General features: G+C 45.4%; 1 protein-coding gene across 2 annotated transcripts in view; it reads right to left on the reverse strand.

Annotated features, from left to right (window-relative positions):
• LOC134948838 (relaxin receptor 1-like) overlaps positions 1–19,232 on the reverse strand; it is a 493,409-nt gene that overhangs the window by 218,878 nt on the left and 255,299 nt on the right. Inside the window, exon 9 of one of the 2 annotated variants that reach the window (XM_063937086.1) lies at positions 2,436–2,507. The exons of the other annotated variant lie outside the window; for it this stretch is intronic. Coding sequence (XP_063793156.1) covers positions 2,436–2,507 — 72 coding nt within the window. The remainder of the gene's footprint in view (positions 1–2,435; positions 2,508–19,232) is intronic. 2 annotated transcript variants of the gene reach the window in all.

The raw sequence follows: 19,232 nt of genomic DNA on the forward strand, positions 1-19,232 counted from the left end.
AATCAGTGAGGAGGGAGGAAGTGTCACTCTAGGTGGAGGGTGCTAATCAGTGAGGAGGGAGGAAGTGTCACTCTAGGTGCAGGGTGCTAATCAATGAGGAAGGAGGAAGGGTCACAGTAGGTGCAATGTGCTGATCAGTGATTAGCGAGGAAGTGTCACTCTAGGTGGAGGGTGCTAATCAGTGAGGAGGGAGATAGTGTCACTCTGGGTGCAGGGTGCTGATCAGTGAGGAAGAAGATAGTGTCACTCTAGGTGCAGGGAGCTAATCAGTGAGGAGAGAGGAAGTGTCACTGTAGGTGGAGGGTGCTGATCAGTGAGCAGGGAGGAAGTGTCACTCTAGGTCCAGGGTGCTAATCATTGAGAAGGGAGGAAGTGTCACTCTAGGTGGAGGGTGCTGATGAGTGAGGAGGGAGGAAGTGTCATTCTAGGTGCAGGTTGCTGGTCAGTGAGGAGGGAGATAGTGTCACTCTAAGTGCAGGGTGCTGATCAGTGACGAGGGAGATTACGTGCAGGATGCTAATCAGTGAGGAGGGATATAGTGTCACTCTAGGTGCAGGGTGCTGATCAGCGAGGAGGAAGGTAGTGTCACTCTAGGTGCAGGGTGCTGATCAGTGAGGAGGGAGATAGTGTCACTTTAGGTGGAGGGTGCTGATCAGTGAGGAGGCAGATAGTGTCACGCTAGGTGCAGCGTGCTGATCAGTGAGGATGGAGGAAGTGTCACTCTAGGTGGAGGGTGCTAATCAGTGAGGAGGGAGGAAGTGTCACTCCAGGTGGAGGGTGCTAATCAGTGAGGAGGGAGGAAGTGTCACTCTAGGTGGAGGGTACTAATCAGTGAGGAGGGAGGAAGTGTCACTCTAGGTGGAGGGTGCTAATCAGTGAGGAGGGAGGTAGTGTCACTCTAGGTGTAGGGTGCTGATCAGTGAGGAGGGAGATAGTGTCACTCTAGGTGCAGGGTGCTAATCAGTGAGGAGGGAGGAAGTGTCACTCTAGGTGGAGGGTGCTAATCAGTGAGGAGGGAGGAAGTGTCACTCTAGGTGGAGGGTGCTAATCAGTGAGGACGGAGGAAGCGTCACTCTAGGTGGAGGGTGCTAATCAGTGAGGAGGGAGATAGTGTCACTCTAGGTGCAGGGTGCTAATCAGTGAGGAGGGAGGTATTGTCACTCTAGGTGCTGGGTGCTGATCAGTGAGGAGGGAGATAGTGTCACTCTAGGTGGAGGGTGCTAATCAGTGAGGAGGGAGATAGTGTCACTCTAGGTGCAGTGTGCTAATCAGTGAGGAGGGAGGAAGTGTCACTTTAGGTAGAGGGTGCTAATCAGTTAGGAGGGAAGAAGTGTCACTCAAGGTGGAGGGCGCTGATCAGTGAGGAGGAAGGAAGTGTCACTCTAGGTGGAGGGTGCTGATCAATGAGGAGGGGAATAGTGTCACTCTAAGTGCAGGGTGCTGATCAGTGAGGAGTGAGATTAAGTGCAGTATGCTGATCAGTGAGGAAGGAGATAGTATCACTCTAGGTGCAGGTTCTGATCAGTGAGGAGGGAGATAGTGTCACTCTAGGTGCAGGGTGCTGATCAGTGTGGAGGAAGATAGTGTCACTGTAGGTGCAGGGTTCTGATCAGTGCATCATGCTCCTGCTGCTTTACTAATCCAAACTGCATCCTAGGATGCAATATTGCAACATCTGTGACACCATCGGCCAGCTGTGTGACCCATGGGGTAGTGCAAGTCGGTCACTGCATCTACTACAAAGAAGCCAGGAAATCTCCATCCTCGGATGCAGATGCTTGCCCAGTCCCTTCCCAGTAATGGCGACGACATGCCCGCATTTTAGGAAATGGTGGCCGTTGCCACCCCCTCCCCACTTTCAAACAGCATCAGATTGTCAAACATTGAAATCTGCTGCCGATTTGCGCCTGACGTCGCAGACCCATATGTACGGTATGGCGCATATGCAAAGTGATTCGGGACCTGAATCAGGGCCATTGTTCACTGGATCTATAGGGCAACAAATGTTATATTGCTGCACCTTTGTATAATACTTACATGAACCATCGGGTTCATCGTATACATGTGTGTAAATCTGGCTCTTATACTAGCCAGGGCCTCCCCAGCCATTGACAGCACTGCATGTCACTGGAGGTTGGGAATCACTTCTCTAGAAGCATTGGGACAGGGGCCCTTTCAAAATGTTGCTATGGGGCCCACAAATTTCTGGCTTTGCCTCTGTCTTGTGCTCAAAGTCTTTTGCATTCCAAGAGTAGATATGATACTGTATTTTTAAAACTAGCTGAATACCAGAAAACCTCTTTTATATACATTGTACATATAGACATACAGGCACAAACTAAATAAGTTTCTAAAGTTACAAATGGTCCTGTGATTATGAAGACTGACACTACAGTATGTTAGTTGCATGATTGTAACAGCACAGAATTACTTACAGATCCACCAGTTTGCTCAGCTGGGAGAATGCTATCTGCTGGATTTTTCGTACCCTGTTTCTGCGCAGAATCCTTTGTGAAAAAGAATTAGTATGAGTACACAGTCACACAAAACGTTTAAAAAGGTTTAAAAGGGACTTCCGGTTCCGGTGCGGCTAATGTGAGGCGGCTTTCTCCGGTGCCGTCCGCCCACTTTACCCTGCTAGGGCCTCCTAGGTCCACCCAGCTGCTCCAGTGACCCTCCGTTACACCACGACAGCACCCGGGCACCATATGGACAAATTTCTGTCCACCCAGATGCCCGGAAAACACCCACGCCCGCATCTGGATGCTGACTGCAGCACAGCTCACAAGATGGCTGCCCGGACAGACGCTGGAGCGGAGGCATCCACTATCAGCCTCCCCGAGGTGCAATTACCTTCTACTGCCCCCTCTAAGGTCCAGCCACCTTCCACAGCCCCTGCAAAAACACACCATGCCTCCGCTGCTCTTTCCCTTTCGCCCCTCACCTGTGCTGATGTGCAGGCTGTGAGGGAGACGGTGCAGCCCATGTTAAAGGAACAAGCTGCAGTTAATGCAGCTGCTCTACAACATGCTGTTACAGACATTAAGAGCCAGTGCAAACAGCTGGCTAAGCAGGTCTTAGCAGTAGAACACACCGCTGGAGAAAACTTTAAAGCTATTTCCTCCATGCAAGATTTAACTGCGCAGCTGAAACAATCTGACATGCAGATCTGGGCTAAATTGGACGACTTGGAAAACCGGTCATGCAGGAACAACTTTAGGGTAGTGCAGTGGTTCCCAAACTGTGTGCCGTGGCACCCTGGGGTGCCTCAGAGCACTTGCAGGGGTGCCTTGGACCGGTGGTCCAGGACCAATTCCAATTATTTATTGTCAGTGTAATAGGTAAAAGCAGTGCTGGTAGTTGACAATCATAAAATATGCGGACAAACAGAAGCAAATCTTGTCCCTCAACACACAATTGAACCTAAGGATAACATATAAACACAATTTACGTAATTGAATATTTATTTCTAAATTTCTCAATAAGAAACTTTTGGCCCAGAGGTGCCATGAAAACAATTCTGATATTCTAGGGTGCCGTGATTCAAAAAAGTTTGGGAACCACTGGGGTAGTGGGTCTACCAGAGTCCCTTAAAGGGCCAGCCTTATACAGGTTGAGTATCCATTATCCAAAATTGAAAATCCCACAGTTTTGTTTACCCAACTGAGATAATGACACATATATATGTACATTATATTATATATCTATATATACACATAATATATTATATGTATGTCATTATCTCAGTAGGGGACCCAAAAATGCGGGATTTTGAATTTTGGATAAGGGATACTCAACCTGTACCACTTTTTGAAGCAGACCCTGCCTGAATTAGTTGAAATTTAAGATGTCTGTTCGGATCTTGTGATTGAACAGGCCCACCGAACGGGACAGCTGCGTGATACTTCATCATCTAGAGCTCGAGTTGTTTTGTTCAAATGCCTGAACTATATACACAAGGAAACTATCTGGTCCGCCTCTCGACGGAAAAGAGACCTCATGTGGAATGGTGCCAAGATTCTTGTTTTCCAAGATTATTCCCCTGAATTGACAAGGCTTTGTAGAGCCTTTACCCCAGTGTGCTCACAGTTGGCTCAGGAGGGGCAAAAGTTTGCCCTCCTTTACCCGGCTCGTCTGAGGATTTTCAACGGTTCATCCTTTAAGGATTTTACTTCAGCCGATGACACAAATGCAACAGCATTTGTGCGGGAGCAATCCCGTCCTATGGAGGAGGATGACACCTGAAAATATCTCCTGGTCTTATTGTCTCATCCTAATAGACATTCTCCGCCATCTGTGACATATTTCCATGGACTCCCTACTTCTTATGCCCTTCTATTTCAGAAGGGTGTACACGGACTTGGTTGTTCGCTGATTCCTCACTGCCATACAGCCGCTGTTAGCATTGGGACATGCTCCGTTGTGGTGACGTATCGGCCACGCATTTATTTTTAGCAATTTACTTGACTGTTTATTACTGCTGCATTTATCTATGTTATTTTTTTGCTGATCGCTATATTTGTATGCCATGTTTTCTGCTCTCCTAATTCCGGGAATGTGTTGTAGTATGGTATTGCAATGTCTCTTTGTTCTCTTTCAGGTATTGTGATGGCTCTATTACCTTTTCTGTTAATTAAATGTTGGTCACTGGTTTGGTTTTTGGAGGGAATACTCCTCCCTCTTCCATATTTTTAGGTAGGGCGGATTCGGCTGGAAGCTCCGTCTTCCAGAAATTAGTAATCTACAGATATGTGAATTGTGAAGTTCCTTTTCTTAAAAGTGTTGTTGGAGTATATTCCATGCTCCTTCCCTACCGTTTTCTCTTTTCCCCCTCCCTCTCTTTCCCCGCCCTGAGTTTTCCTGTTTTGTTTGCTATGGAGTCTAAGTCATCTGTTTACTTTATACGTTTTGGGATATATGGCATCGATTAGGGTGGGCTCTTGGAATGTGGGGGGTATTCACTCCCCAATTAAACAAAAAATGCTTCTTCTCTATTTAAATAAGATGTATTTAGATTTAGTACTACTGCAGGAGACCCATTTGTTGCTTCCAGAAACCTTGAAATTGCCCACCCTTAATTGGACGGTCCTTGCAGCTGCCCCTTATACTTCAGAAGCTAGGGGGTTGTTCTTCTGGCAAGGAAGCGACTTCCTATAGAAATACTGCACACCGATATTGACCCTGACGGTAGATATATCCTAGTAGACCTTAACCTTTTTACCTCTTGTTATACTTTTAGTAATATTTATGCCCCTAATTCCCACTCCACTCCATTGATATTGCGTAAACTGGCCCCCTTTATGTCTAATCGTTACTCTTGGGGGGTGACTTTAGTATTGTTTCCTCCCTGCTTATGGACTCTAATTCTTCTACCCTCAGAAGGCCACCCCCCAGGGTCGACATCCCTTTTATCACTCAACAATTACTGTTAACTGATGCATGGAGAGCGTTGCACCCCGTTGAAAGGGATTTCACATGTCTATCTGCTGCTCATGGTTCACTCTCATGAATAGACTATATTCTCCTATCAGACTCCGTATTTTCTAATATAATTGATGCATGCATTGAGCCGATGTTTCACTCAGACCACTCTTTTATCTGGTTCTCCTCTTCTTCCTCTTTAGAAGTGGGTTCTTATAAACTCTGGTGCTTTCCTTCATATTTTGCCTCCTCTTTAGGTTTCTGCAATAAACTTGATTTGTTTTGGGAGGAGTTCAAACTTGACAACCTTTCCACACTGGAATCTGATCCTGTCCTCTTTTGGCAGACCTCCTAAGGCTGTTAATAGGGTCCGTATAATTCAATATGTCTCCCAGGCAAAAAAAAGAACACTCTTCCTCATATAAACTGCTGCAATCTCAACTAACGGCGGCGTACCAAACTTATAAGACCGCCCGACTCCCAGTAATAAATCTAGTTTTGTTTTAGCAAAACACAAATTTGATGGCCTTCTTGCCTCCCTAGGTGATAGGCATACATTTTACAAAGATCACAAGTTCTATAGATTCGCCAACAAAACCGTCCTCTTACTCTCCAATTTAGTGGTCTTCTGCTCCCCCATTCCTTATACACTCTGTCCAGCTACCTGATGGCACTTATGCCTCCACTGGCAAGGATACTGCTTCTTTGTTCCAGGATTTTTATAGTGATATACACTGCTCAAAAAAATAAATAAAGGGAACACTTAAACAACACAATGTAACTCCAAGTCAATCACACTTCTGTGAAATCAAACTGTCCACTTAGGAAGCAACACTGATTGACAATCAATTTCACATGCTGTTGTGCAAATGGAATAGACAACAGGTGGAAATTATAGGCAATTAGCAAGACACCCCCAATAAAGGAGTTGTTCTGCAGGTGGTGACCACAGACCACTTCTCAGCTCCTATGCTTTCTGGCTGATGTTTTGGTCACTTTTGAAAGCTGGTGGTGCTTTAACTCTAGTGGTAGCATGAGACAGAGTCTACAACCCACACAAGTGGCTCAGGTAGTGCAGCTCATCCAGGATGGCACATCAATGCGAGCTGTGGCAAGAAGGTTTGCTGTGTCTGTCAGCGTAGTGTCCAGAGCATGGAGGCGCTACCAGGAGACAGGCCAGTACATTAGGAGACGTGGAGGAGGCGTAGGAGGGCAACAACCCAACAGCAGGACCGCTACCTCCGCCTTTGTGCAAGGAGGAACAGGAGGAGCACTGCCAGAGCCCTGCAAAATGACCTCCAGCAAGCCACAAATGTGCATGTGTCTACTCAAACGATCACAAACAGACTCCATGAGGGTGGTATGAGGGCCCGACGTCTACAGCCCAACACCGTGAAGAACGTTTGGCATTTGCCAGAGAACACCAAGATTAGCAAATTCACCACTGGTGCCCTGTGCTCTTCACAGATGAAAGCAGGTTCTCACTGAGCACATGTGACAGACGTGACAGAGTCTGGAGACGCCAAGGAGAATGTTCTGCTGCCTGCAACATCCTCCAGCATGACCGGTTTGGCAGTGGGTCAGTAATGGTGTGGGGTGGCATTTCTTTGGGGGGCCGCACAGCCCTCCATGTGCTCGCCAGAGGTAACCTGACTGCCATTAGGTACTGAGATGAGATTCTCAGACCCCTTATGAGACCATATGCTGCTGCGGTTGGCCCTGGGTTCCTCCTAATGCAAGACAATGCTAGACCTCATGTGGCTGGAGTGTGTCAGCAGTTCCTGTAAGACAAAGGCATTGATGCTATGGACTGGCCCGCCCGTTCCCCAGACCTGAATCCAATTGAGCACATCTGGGACATCATGTCTCGCTACATCCACCAATGCCACGTTGCACCAGAGACTGTCCAGGAGTTGGCGGATGCTTTAGTGCAGGTCTGGGAGGAGATCCCTCAGGAGACCATCCACCACCTCATCAGGAGCATGCCCAGGCGTTGTAGGGAGGTCATACAGGCATGTGGAGGCCACACACACTACTGAGCCTCATTTTGACTTGTTTTAAGGACATCAAAGTTGGATCAGCCTGTAGTGTGTTTTTCCACTTTAATTTTGAGTGTGACTCCAAATCCAGACCTCCATGGGTTAATAAATTTGATTTCCATTGATAATTTTTGTGTGATTTTGTTGTCAGCACATTTAACTATGTAAAGAACAAAGTATTTAATAAGAATATTTCATTCATTCAGGTCTAGGATGTGTTATTTTAGTGTTCCCTTTATTTTTTGAGCAGTGTATATACCCAACCACCTAGGTATGTCTCTGGTGAGCTTTCCTTTTGAGAGTCTATTGAAGCCCCCTCCATTCCAGCTGACTCACGAGCAACCCTTTGCGCCCCGTTTACGTCCCAGGAAATAGAGGCTGCTATAAAACATCTTAAACCTGTGAAGTCCCCTGGTCCGGATGGATTCTTGTGGAAGAAGCCCCCAGGCAGACCCATCCTATCTGGGGTGGGCAGTCTGACGGAGAATGCGAGCATTTACGTGGACTACCATCTCCGCAAACATGTGGTAACCTTACCTTCCTACATTCGGGACACAATGGATGTCCTGAACAAATTTAATAATCTCAATGTTAATCCGGAGTATGGCTTGTGACATGTGATGTAGAGAGTCTCTACACTAGCATTGACCACAAATACGGTATCAATGCCACCAAATATTTTCTGAATATGGAGGCCCAGAGTGAGCGAAACAACTTCTTCATCGAACTTCTGGAATTCTTACTATCTCACAATTACTTTACCTGCGATGAGCGCCACTACCTCCAGGTTAGAGGGACGGCGATGGGGACAGCTTGTGCCCCTACGTATGCCAACCTCTATCTGGGGTGGTGGGAGAGGCAGGTGGTCTTCCAGGAATCTTTGGAAAAATATACCACTAACATACTGGTATACTTGAGGTATATTGATGATATCTTAATATTGTGGGAAGGCCCTAAAAAAGAGTTGAATGAATTCATCGGCATCTTGAACATCAATCATTTCAATCTAAAACTGACTTTGGAAGCAAACCAGCGTTCAATCAACTTTTTGGATATAACCATCCGCATTGATGAGGATGGGAATATATCGACGGACCTCTACAGAAAACCAACAGCCACTAATAGTTTGCTACATGCAACAAGTTCTCATCTCCCAGCAACCATCAAAGGAATCCCCAAAGGGGAATTACTAAGAACAAAGAGGAACTGTTCTGATGATGATACATTCCAACTAAGGCAGAATGAATTGAGTGAGCGTTTCAATAAAAGAGGATACAGCAACAGACTGATAAAGAAATCTATCAAATAGGTTGAAGTGTATCCAAGAGACTCTCTGCTGAGACCTAAAACCAAAATCAAACAGGAAGAGCCAATTAGATATGTGGGAACCTTCAATATACATTGGAAGGAGATCAATCACATCCTTGATAAACACTGGTCAATCCTCCAGACAGATGAAGATCTAGCAAGAATACTTCGCAATAAACCATTGACTAGCTGAAGAAGGTCTAAAAACCTACGGGATAGAGCAGTACATAGTCATCTTTCCAAACCTAGGTCAGCTGAAATGGTAAAGAAAGGATCTTTTCCCTGCGGGAACTGCAAGGCCTGTAAATGTATGATTCCTACTAAGCATTTCTTTGACAAGTACAATAAGAAATGGGAAATATCCACAAAGATTACCTATACCTCAATAGGTGTTGTATACCATCTTGAATGTCCATGCTATAAAAAGTATGTCGGTAAGACATCACGACCACTGAAGGTCAGACTCCTAGAACATATTGGGAATATTCGAAATGCCAAGAAGGATGTCACCAAATTCAAAACATTGTCACCAGTAGCCAGGCACTTCCTCAACTACCACAATGGAGATCCGGCAGGTCTTAAGGTGTTTGGTATCAAACATGTACAGCTTGGTATCAGAGGAGGAGACCTGGATCAAGAATTGTTAAAATTCGAGACGAAAATGATCTTTTTACTAGATAGCATTTACCCACATGGGATGAATGAATACAACAGTTATACCCCTTTTCTGAGTTAATTGTAAATGTTTAGCCCAATACCTTTCAACGATAGGGACAACCATTGGCCCGTAATCACTAAACTTTCATTACACACATCATGTAATATCACAAATATTTTCTCTGCTCACTGACATGTTTAGTAGCATACATGAGTTTGCACATAGACCCGTTTTTTGGTTTTTTTGCACAGTTTTTATAATAATTTTTTGTGTTACTATTGTTCACCAGTTGTTATCACTTCCTACCTTTCACACCAAGAGGTTTTTGTCACCAATAATCTAAGTCTCACTATAGTTGAGGTGTATTTATGCCTCGCTATACACTACTAGCTTTATATGTAATCACCTTTTCCCTCAACCACTTTTCAGAGATGATATCAAAATCCTTCACTATTTTGACACTTCCTAGCACAATCAGGATCCAGTGGACAGATGTATAGTTCATCTTTGTCCCTTGATGAATGAAACCACAATAGATGAAAACAGGTATCATAATAGGATACTCTCTGGAAATTATCCAGACTATGGTCTTTCTCTGATAATTATTCCAGTTATAATGGACGGAACTTATTATAGATACCTAAGTTGATACCAGGTGGAAGAACTAAATTTATATACAATAACACATAACTAGAAAATAGACATATATGAATTTAATAGATTAATACATACAATACGTTTTGATGATTTGGATTGAATTATCCAGATATTCATGTCTTCATATACTCACTGTTACAATAAATTAGATTTTATCATTCGATGATTGGACCCTCGGAAGTACATGACTGGTCAGGAACGGATGCTTACATACCCAGTGGACTAACTCAGGTATTAGGTTCCTGGGATGCACAGGTAGTTCGTGTGGACGTCTATTTTTGAAATATACTTACCAGTATGGGAAATTTGATGTCACCATTGGGTGGTCGAACTCCTGGTAATGATTTGCTTCAAAACATTTATCCTCAAGGGAAATTAGATCCCATTAATGGGTGATTAAACTCCCATTAATTATTTGCATGAATAAATGAGGGATATGAAATACATACAAAACAATGAAAAATAACAATTTAGAAATAATAGCTCATATGTATAATTAGATATTTATTTCATTAATTATAATCCCAATAAAGTGGAACTATTGTCATATATACTATATATAGATAATGGTAATAAGGGGATGAGAATCAATATGGATACAAATTACCAGGATAGCTCTCTACCACTCTTTATATTTCTCTGACGTCCTAGTGGATGCTGGGGACTCCGTAAGGACCATGGGGAATAGACGGCTCCGCAGGAGACTGGGCACATCTAAAGAAAGATTTAGGTCTATCTGGTGTGCACTGGCTCCTCCCCCTATGACCCTCCTCCAAGCCTCAGTTAGATTTCTGTGCCCGGCCGAGCTGGATGCACACTAGGGGCTCTCCTGAGCTCCTAGAAAGAAAGTATAGTTTAGGTTTTTTATTTTACAGTGAGACCTGCTGGCAACAGGCTCACTGCAGCGAGGGACTAAGGGGAGAAGAAGCGAACCTACCTAAGTGGTGGTAGCTTGGGCTTCTTAGGCTACTGGACACCATTAGCTCCAGAGGGATCGCACACAGGACCCGACCTCGTCGTCCGTTCCCGGAGCCGCGCCGCCGTCCTCCTTACAGAGCCAGAAGCAAGAAGGTCCGGAAAATCGGCGGCTGAAGACTTCTGTCTTCTCCAAGGTAGCGCACAGCACTGCAGCTGTGCGCCATTGCTCCTCATGCACACCACACACTTCAGTCACTGATGGGTGCAGGGCGCTGGGGGGGGGGGGGGGGCGCCCTGAGCAGCAATATTAACACCTTGGCTGGCAAAACTGACACCATATATAGCCCCAGAGGCTATATAGGTGTAAATTACTCCTGCCAGAATAACACAAAAAGCGAGTGAAAGCCAGCCGAAAAAGGGGCGGAGCCATCTCCCTCAGCACACTGGCGCCATTTTCCCTCACAGCTCCGCTGGAAGGATCGCTCCCTGGCTCTCCCCTGCAGTCCTGCACTACAGAAAGGGTAAAAAAGAGAGGGGGGGGGGGCACAAATTTAGGCGCAGTATAATAATATATATGCAGCTATAAGGGAAAACACTCTTTATAGGTGATATCCCTGTGGTATATAGCGCTCTGGTGTGTGCTGGCATACTCTCCCTCTGTCTCCCCAAAGGGCTTTGTGGGGTCCTGTCCTCCGTCAGAGCATTCGCTGTGTGTGTGCTGTGTGTCGGTACCGCTGTGTCGACATGTATGATGAGGAAAATGATGTGGAGGCAGAGCAAATGCCTGTAAATGTGTTGTCACCCCCTGTGGGGTCGACACCTGTGTGGATGGACTTATGGAAGGAATTACGTGACAGTGTCAGCTCCTTACATAAAAGGTTTGACGACATAGGGCAGCCGGCTACTCAGCTTGTGACTGTTCCAGCGTCTCAAATGTCATCAGGGGCTTTAAAACGCCCGCTACCTCAGATGGCAGACACAGATGTCGACACGGATACCGACTCCAGTGTCGACGACGATGAGACTAGTGTACCCTCCAATAGGTCCACCCGTTACATGATTGAGGCAATGAAAAATGTATTACACATTTCTGATAGTACCCCAGGTACCACAAAAAAGGGTATTATGTTCGGTGAGAAAAAACTACCAGTAGTTTTTCCTGCATCTGAGGAATTAAATGAGGTGTGTGAGGAAGCCTGGACTTCCCCCGATAAGAAATTGATAATTTCTAAACGGTTATTGGCAGCGTACCCTTTCCCGCCAGAGGATAGGTCACGTTGGGAAACGTCCCCTAGGGTAGATAAAGCGCTTACACGTTTATCAAAACAGGTGGCACTACCGTCTCCGGATACGGCCGCCCTAAAGGATCCTGCTGATAGAAAGCAGGAGGCTACCCTAAAAGCTATATATACACACACGGGCATTATATTGCGACCAGCGATTGCATCAGCATGGATGTGCAGTGCTGCTGCTGCGTGGTCAGATTCCCTGTCGGATAATATTGATACCCTGGATAGGGACACTATTTTGCTGACAGTGGAGCATATAAAGGACGCTGTCTTATACATGCGTGATGCACAGAGGGATATTTGCCGGCTGGCATCAAAAATAAGCGCAATGTCCATTGCCGCCAGAAGGGGGTTATGGACTCGGCAGTGGTCAGGTGATGCCGATTCAAAAAGGCACATTGAAGTTTTGCCTTATAAGGGGGTGGAACTGTTTGGGGATGGTCTTTCAGACCTCGTTTCCACAGCTACAGCTGGGAAATCGACATTTTTGCCACAGGCTACCCCACAGCAAAAGAAGGCACCGTATTATCAAGTACAGTCCTTTCGGCCCCATAAACACAAGAGGGCGCGAGGCGCATCCTTTCTGCCGAGAGGAAAAGGTAGAGGGAAAAAGCTGCAGCATACAGCCAGTTCCCAAGAGCAAAAGTCCTCCCCCGCGTCCGGTAAGTCCACAGCATGACGCTGGGGCTTCACAGGCGGATCCGGGTACGGTGGGGGCCCGTCTCAGAAATTTCAGCACACAGTGGGCTCTCTCACAGGTGGATCCCTGGGCCCTTCAAGTAGTATCTCAGGGGTACAGGCTGGAATTCGAGACGTCCCCCCCCCCCGCCGTTTTCTAAAATCTGCCTTACCAGCAACTCCCTCTGCCAGGGAGGCAGTGTTGGTGGCTATCCAAAAACTGTATTCACAGCAAGTGATTGTCAAGGTACCCCTCCTTCAGTAAGGGAAGGGTTACTATTCCACAATGTTTGTGGTACCGAAACCGGACGGTTCGGTGAGACCCATCTTAAATTTAAAATCCTTGAAAACTTATATCAAAAGGTTCAAGTTCAAGATGGAATCGCTCAGGGCGGTTATTGCGAGCCTGGACGAGGGGGATTACATGGTCTCCCTGGACATCAAGGATGCGTACCTGCATGTCCCCATTTACCCTCCTCACCAGGAGTACCTCAGATTTGTGGTACAGGACTGTCACTATCAGTTCCAGACGCTGCCGTTCGGGTTATCCACGGCACCGAGGGTCTTTACCAAGGTAATGGCCGAAATGATGATACTCCTTCGCAAGAAGGGAGTTTTAATTATCCCGTACTTGGACGATCTCCTGATAAAGGCGAGGTCCAAGGAACAGTTGGTAGTGGGGGTAGCACTTTCTCGGGAAGTGCTACAACAGCACGGCTGGATTCTCAATATTCCAAAGTCACAGCTGGTCCCGACGACAGGTCTTCTGTTCCTGGGAATGATTCTGGACACAGACCAGAAAAAAGTGTTTCTTCCAGTGGAAAAAGCCGAGGAGTTGTCATCTCTAGTCAGAGACCTCCTAAAACCGGGACAGGTGTCGGTACATCAATGCACACGAGTCCTGGGAAAAATGGTAGCTTCATACGAAGCGATTCCATTCGGAAGGTTCCACGCAAGGACTTTCCAGTGGGACCTGTTGGACAAATGGTCCGGGTCCCATCTCCAGATGCAACAGCGGATAACCCTGTCGGCAAGGACCAGGGTGTCGCTGCTGTGGTGGCTGCAGAGGGCTCATCTACTAGAGGGCCGCAGATTCGGAATACAGGACTGGGTCCTGGTGACCACGGATGCCAGCCTTCGGGGCTGGGGCGCAGTCACACAGGGAAGAAATTTCCAAGGACTGTGGTCAAATCAGGAGATTTCGCTTCACATAAATATTCTAGAGCTAAGGGCCATTTACAATGCCCTAAGCCAAGCAAGGCCCCTGCTTCAGAACCAGCCGGTACTGATCCAATCAGACAACATCACGGCGGTCGCCCATGTAAACAGACAGGGCGGCACAAGAAGCAGGAGGGCAATGGCAGAAGCCACAAGGATTCTCAGATGGGCGGAAAATCATGTGTTAGCACTGACAGCAGTGTTCATTCCGGGAGTGGACAACTGAGAAGCAGACTTCCTCAGCAGGCACGACCTCCACCCGGGAGAATGGGGACTTCATCCAGAAGTCTTCCAAATGCTGGTAAACCGGTGGGAAAGACCACAGGTGGACATGATGGCGTCCCGCCTCAACAAAAAGCTGAAAAGATATTGCGCCAGGTCAAGGGACCCTCAGGCGATCGCTGTGGACGCTCTAGTAACACCGTGGGTGTACCAGTCGGTTTATGTGTTTCCTCCTCTGCCTCTCATTCCCAAGGTACTGAGAATAATACGAAGGCGAGGAGTGAAAACTATACTCGTGGTTCCGGATTGGCCAAGAAGAGCTTGGTACCCGGAACTTCAAGAGATGCTTTCAGAGGACCCTTGGCCTCTGCCGCTCAGACAGGACCTGCTGCAGCAGGGGCCCTGTCTGTTCCAAGACTTACCGCGGCTACGTTTGACGGCATGGCGGTTGAACACCGGATCCTGAAGGAAAAGGGCATTCCGGAGGAAGTCATCCCTACCCTGATCAATGCCAGGAAGGATGTCACCGTAAAACATTATCACCGCATTTGGCGGAAATATGTTGCTTGGTGTGAGGCCAGGAAGGCCCCAACGGAGGAATTTCAACTGGGTCGATTCCTGCATTTCCTGCAAGCAGGGGTGACGTTGGGCCTCAAATTGGGGTCCATTAAGGTCCAGATTTCGGCCCTGTCGATTTTCTTCCAAAAAGAACTGGCTTCACTGCCTGAAGTTCAGACTGTTGTCAAAGGAGTTCTGCGTATTCAGCCTCCTTTTGTGCCCCCAGTGGCACCTTGGGATCTCAATGTGGTTTTGGAGTTCCTGAAATCACATTGGTTTGAACCACTTAAGACTGTGGATTTGAAATATCTCACGTGGAAAGTGGTCATGCTGTTGGCTCTGGCTTCGGCCAGGCGTGTGTCAGAATTGGCGGCTTTGTCCTATAAAAGCCCTTATCTTATTTTCCATATGGATAGGGCAGAGTTGAGGACTCGTCCTCAGTTTCTCCCGAAGGTGGTATCAGCGTTTCACTTGAACCAGCCTATTGTGGTGCCTGCGGCTACTAGGAACTTGGAGGATTCCACGTTACTGGACGTAGTCAGGGCCCTGAAAATTTATGTTTCCAGGACGGCTGGAGTCAGGAAAACTGACTCGCTTTTTATCCTGTATGCACTTAACAAACTGGGTGCTCCTGCTTCTAAGCAGACTATCGCGCGCTGGATTTGTAGCAGTATTCAGCTGGCGCATTCTGCGGTGGGACTACCGCAGCCTAAATCTGTAAAAGCCCATTCCACAAGGAAGGTGGGCTCATCTTGGGCGGCTGCCCGAGGGGTCTCGGCTTTACAACTTTGCCGAGCTGCTACTTGGTCAGGGGCAAACACGTTTGCAAAATTCTACAAATTTGATACCCTGGCTGAGGAGGACCTGGAGTTCTCTCATTCGGTGTTGCAGAGTCGTCCGCACTCTCCCGCCCGTTTGGGAGCTTTGGTATAATCCCCATGGTCCTTACGGAGTCCCCAGCATCCACTAGGACGTCAGAGAAAATAAGAATTTACTCACCGGTAATTCTATTTCTCGTAGTCCGTAGTGGATGCTGGGCGCCCATCCCAAGTGCGAATTGTCTGCAATACTTGTAAATAGTTATTGTTACACAAATCGGGTTGTTATTGCGAGCCATCTGTTCAGAGGCTCCGTTGTTATCATACTGTTAACCGGGGTTCCTATCACGAGTTATATGGTGTGATTGGTGTGGCTGGTATGAGTCTTACCCGGGATTCAAAATCCTTCCTTATTGTGTCAGCTCTTCCGGGCACAGTGTCCTAACTGAGGCATGGAGGAGGGTCATAGGGGGAGGAGCCAGTGCACACCAGATAGACCTAAATCTTTCTTTAGATGTGCCCAGTCTCCTGCGGAGCCGTCTATTCCCCATGGTCCTTACGGAGTCCCCAGCATCCACTACGGACTACGAGAAATAGAATTACCGGTGAGTAAATTCTTATTTTTTCATATCTCTCATATTCTTAATTTTATTATTTTGTTGTTTGGTAGCTTCCTATTTATTTATTATTTATAATTTTCTATTCTTCATCTCTATACTCCGGAAAGAAGGAATAATTCCTAATGATATTAATAAAGTTAAAATGAGACATCTAATGAATTTATAGTGGTACTTTGTGGGTTAATATATACCACAATGGGAGATGCAGCCCAGGTTTGAGGAATACATGTTCCAGGCTGTATATGTGACAGAACCTAATGGGAATGCACCGACCCTGTGACCAGTATATATATACATATATTGATTGGAATAGAGATGTGGGCAATAGGATCCCATTAGATGAAATAGGATATGGACATACAGTATGGTGCGGGGACAACACAGTGGTAAATGGAATCAATAAGTATGATGTCTTCGGGAATCGTAAGGCATACTGAATGTATACAGGTACCGGGGTGCGGTGAGAATGAAATCCCCGTCCCGTGGATACTATTCAAGTTACTTCCTGACCGAGATTTGCGGGCCCTGATTGGAGAAAGGCATCACGTGACCGCGACCTATTGGCCGGTGGCCGCACGTGACCCTCCAAGACATACGAGATAGAGATAGGCCGGCGGTCGCACATGACCTATAGCGATGTGATGATTGGTCTATGCAAATCTGATTTATTTTCGTTCAGGTAAGGCGCTCGTGTTGCTCCCTGACGAAGCTGCCGTTAGTGCAGTGAAACACGCGTGTAGGGCACAGCGTGCCTGCGTGTGTCTGAATATATGATGTTTAAAAAAACAAATGTATTAATATCTATACCACTATGGCTGTTAGATTTAACCACTAGAGAGATTATACTAGGCTGTCCAGAATCAGATATCCATGCTGGAGGATAGGATACTTATTATCAGAATTTGCAACAAAGTGTCTCAGATAACAATTTGTAACTAATACCTTAAACACCACATGCTGACAGCAGCTGATGTCTTAGATATTATACACTGACAGCAGCTGACTCTCATTGATATAGATAGCTGTTGTGAATAGCAGAAAATCTGTATTTTTATACATGATAATAGGTCACCCGTATTAATATATGCTGGTGACTTTAATCACATTATTCTGAAGTAACCTATTTCAACTGTTTTAGACACCAGCTGCAGTATTTGTGTCATACCATTTTTATATTAAGTTGCTATAATGAGACATTCTTAGGAAATCAAGGGACAGTGATAGTAACAACACTAATATATTACATTGTTGCAAGCAATTTGGTAACACTTAAAACCAGATGGTGGCTGTATGATTGAACACTGAAATAGTGTAATACGAATATACTGTATTGTAGCCAATAATATGGCAACACTTAGAACTAAAAGGCAGCTGTCGAATCAATAGAACATTGAAACAGCTACTACTAGGAGAGTGTACAAATTGTGGAAGCTATAAATTCCATCAGTCTCCAGTGGGTAGCTAACCAATGTCTCTCTAAAACTATGATATACAATATTATAGTGGATACAAAGTACCACTTTATATAGGCACTACCCTACACTATATGTTTAATCACATCTTGGAAATGATACAGCATAAAGGGACATAATATATGGGGTTGATGTATACTGTGACTAGGAGTATTATCTCCTTGAATAACACAGTTTCATATCTCTGAATGAAATAAATAAACAGAGAGTGAATTTAGGCTGCTGTGATATATTGAAGTACATAGTACATATTTACATTGGAAATACATGTGGGCTATTGGAGATTAATATTGGGATTGCTATATCCCCTAAAAAGACCACATTGAAATGGGGACTGCCATATCCGGTAAGCAAATTTGATTTGAAGTACACAGAACCCATTTAGGGTGGAAATATATGTGGGTCACTGGAAATCAAAATTGGGACTGCTATATCCCTTAAAAGATCCACACAGAAGTGGGGACTGCTATATCCCTTAAGCCAATCTCTCCCTATATATATACCCAGATAATTGTGTGTGTAACAACACAGATAGCGAATGTGAGATAATATATCTTTGTGCCAATTATTTTAGAGACATAGATACCCATTCCTCAGCTGACCCTGGTCTAGGAGTATACTATATATAAGTATAACGGTGACAATTGGTGATACAAACTATTTAACCAACTCTCGAGTGGATTCAATTTCTATATTTGCATCTATTGACACTCACGGTCCCTATATTTAGGAGAATCTCTCAGGGGATATTTCTGTGGAGTGAATAGATATATATGAATTAATACTGACTCTTCGGAATCATTAGTCGGAAGAGTATTAACTATTACTATTCGCTGTAACAGCCATCAGATAAATAGAACTATATATATAATGGACCAAATATTGGTAACGTGAATAGATACAGTAATCTTACAAGAGATATTTGTACAAGACACACGCAGGATACGCTTTTTAAATCTCTTTAGTCACAATTTCCTATCTTGTATGTTCCACATATTTGTTAGTTTGTCTGATTTTAACTCTTATGTTTCACTGTAGTTTGGGTCAATAAATTTATATTTTAATGTATATTCAATAAAGGTTATATTTTAAGATAAGTCAATCTTTCCTAGTGCGTCAACTATACAGTTTCTTCTCACTTTCCCTCCCAACCTTACTGTATATGTACTGTAATTGACAGCACCCCCACATTACACTAAACATTGTTTGAGATAGGGGAAAAGAGGTTCCAACTAGTGACTGTATGTTGATGAGTCACATACACTCACATTATCAGAAAATAAGAATTTACTCACCGGTAATTCTATTTCTCGTAGTCCGTAGTGGATGCTGGGAACTCCGTAAGGACCATGGGGA

The sequence above is a fragment of the Pseudophryne corroboree genome, chromosome 8 (genome assembly GCF_028390025.1).
Source record: "Pseudophryne corroboree isolate aPseCor3 chromosome 8, aPseCor3.hap2, whole genome shotgun sequence".
Lineage (NCBI taxonomy): Eukaryota > Metazoa > Chordata > Amphibia > Anura > Myobatrachidae > Pseudophryne > Pseudophryne corroboree.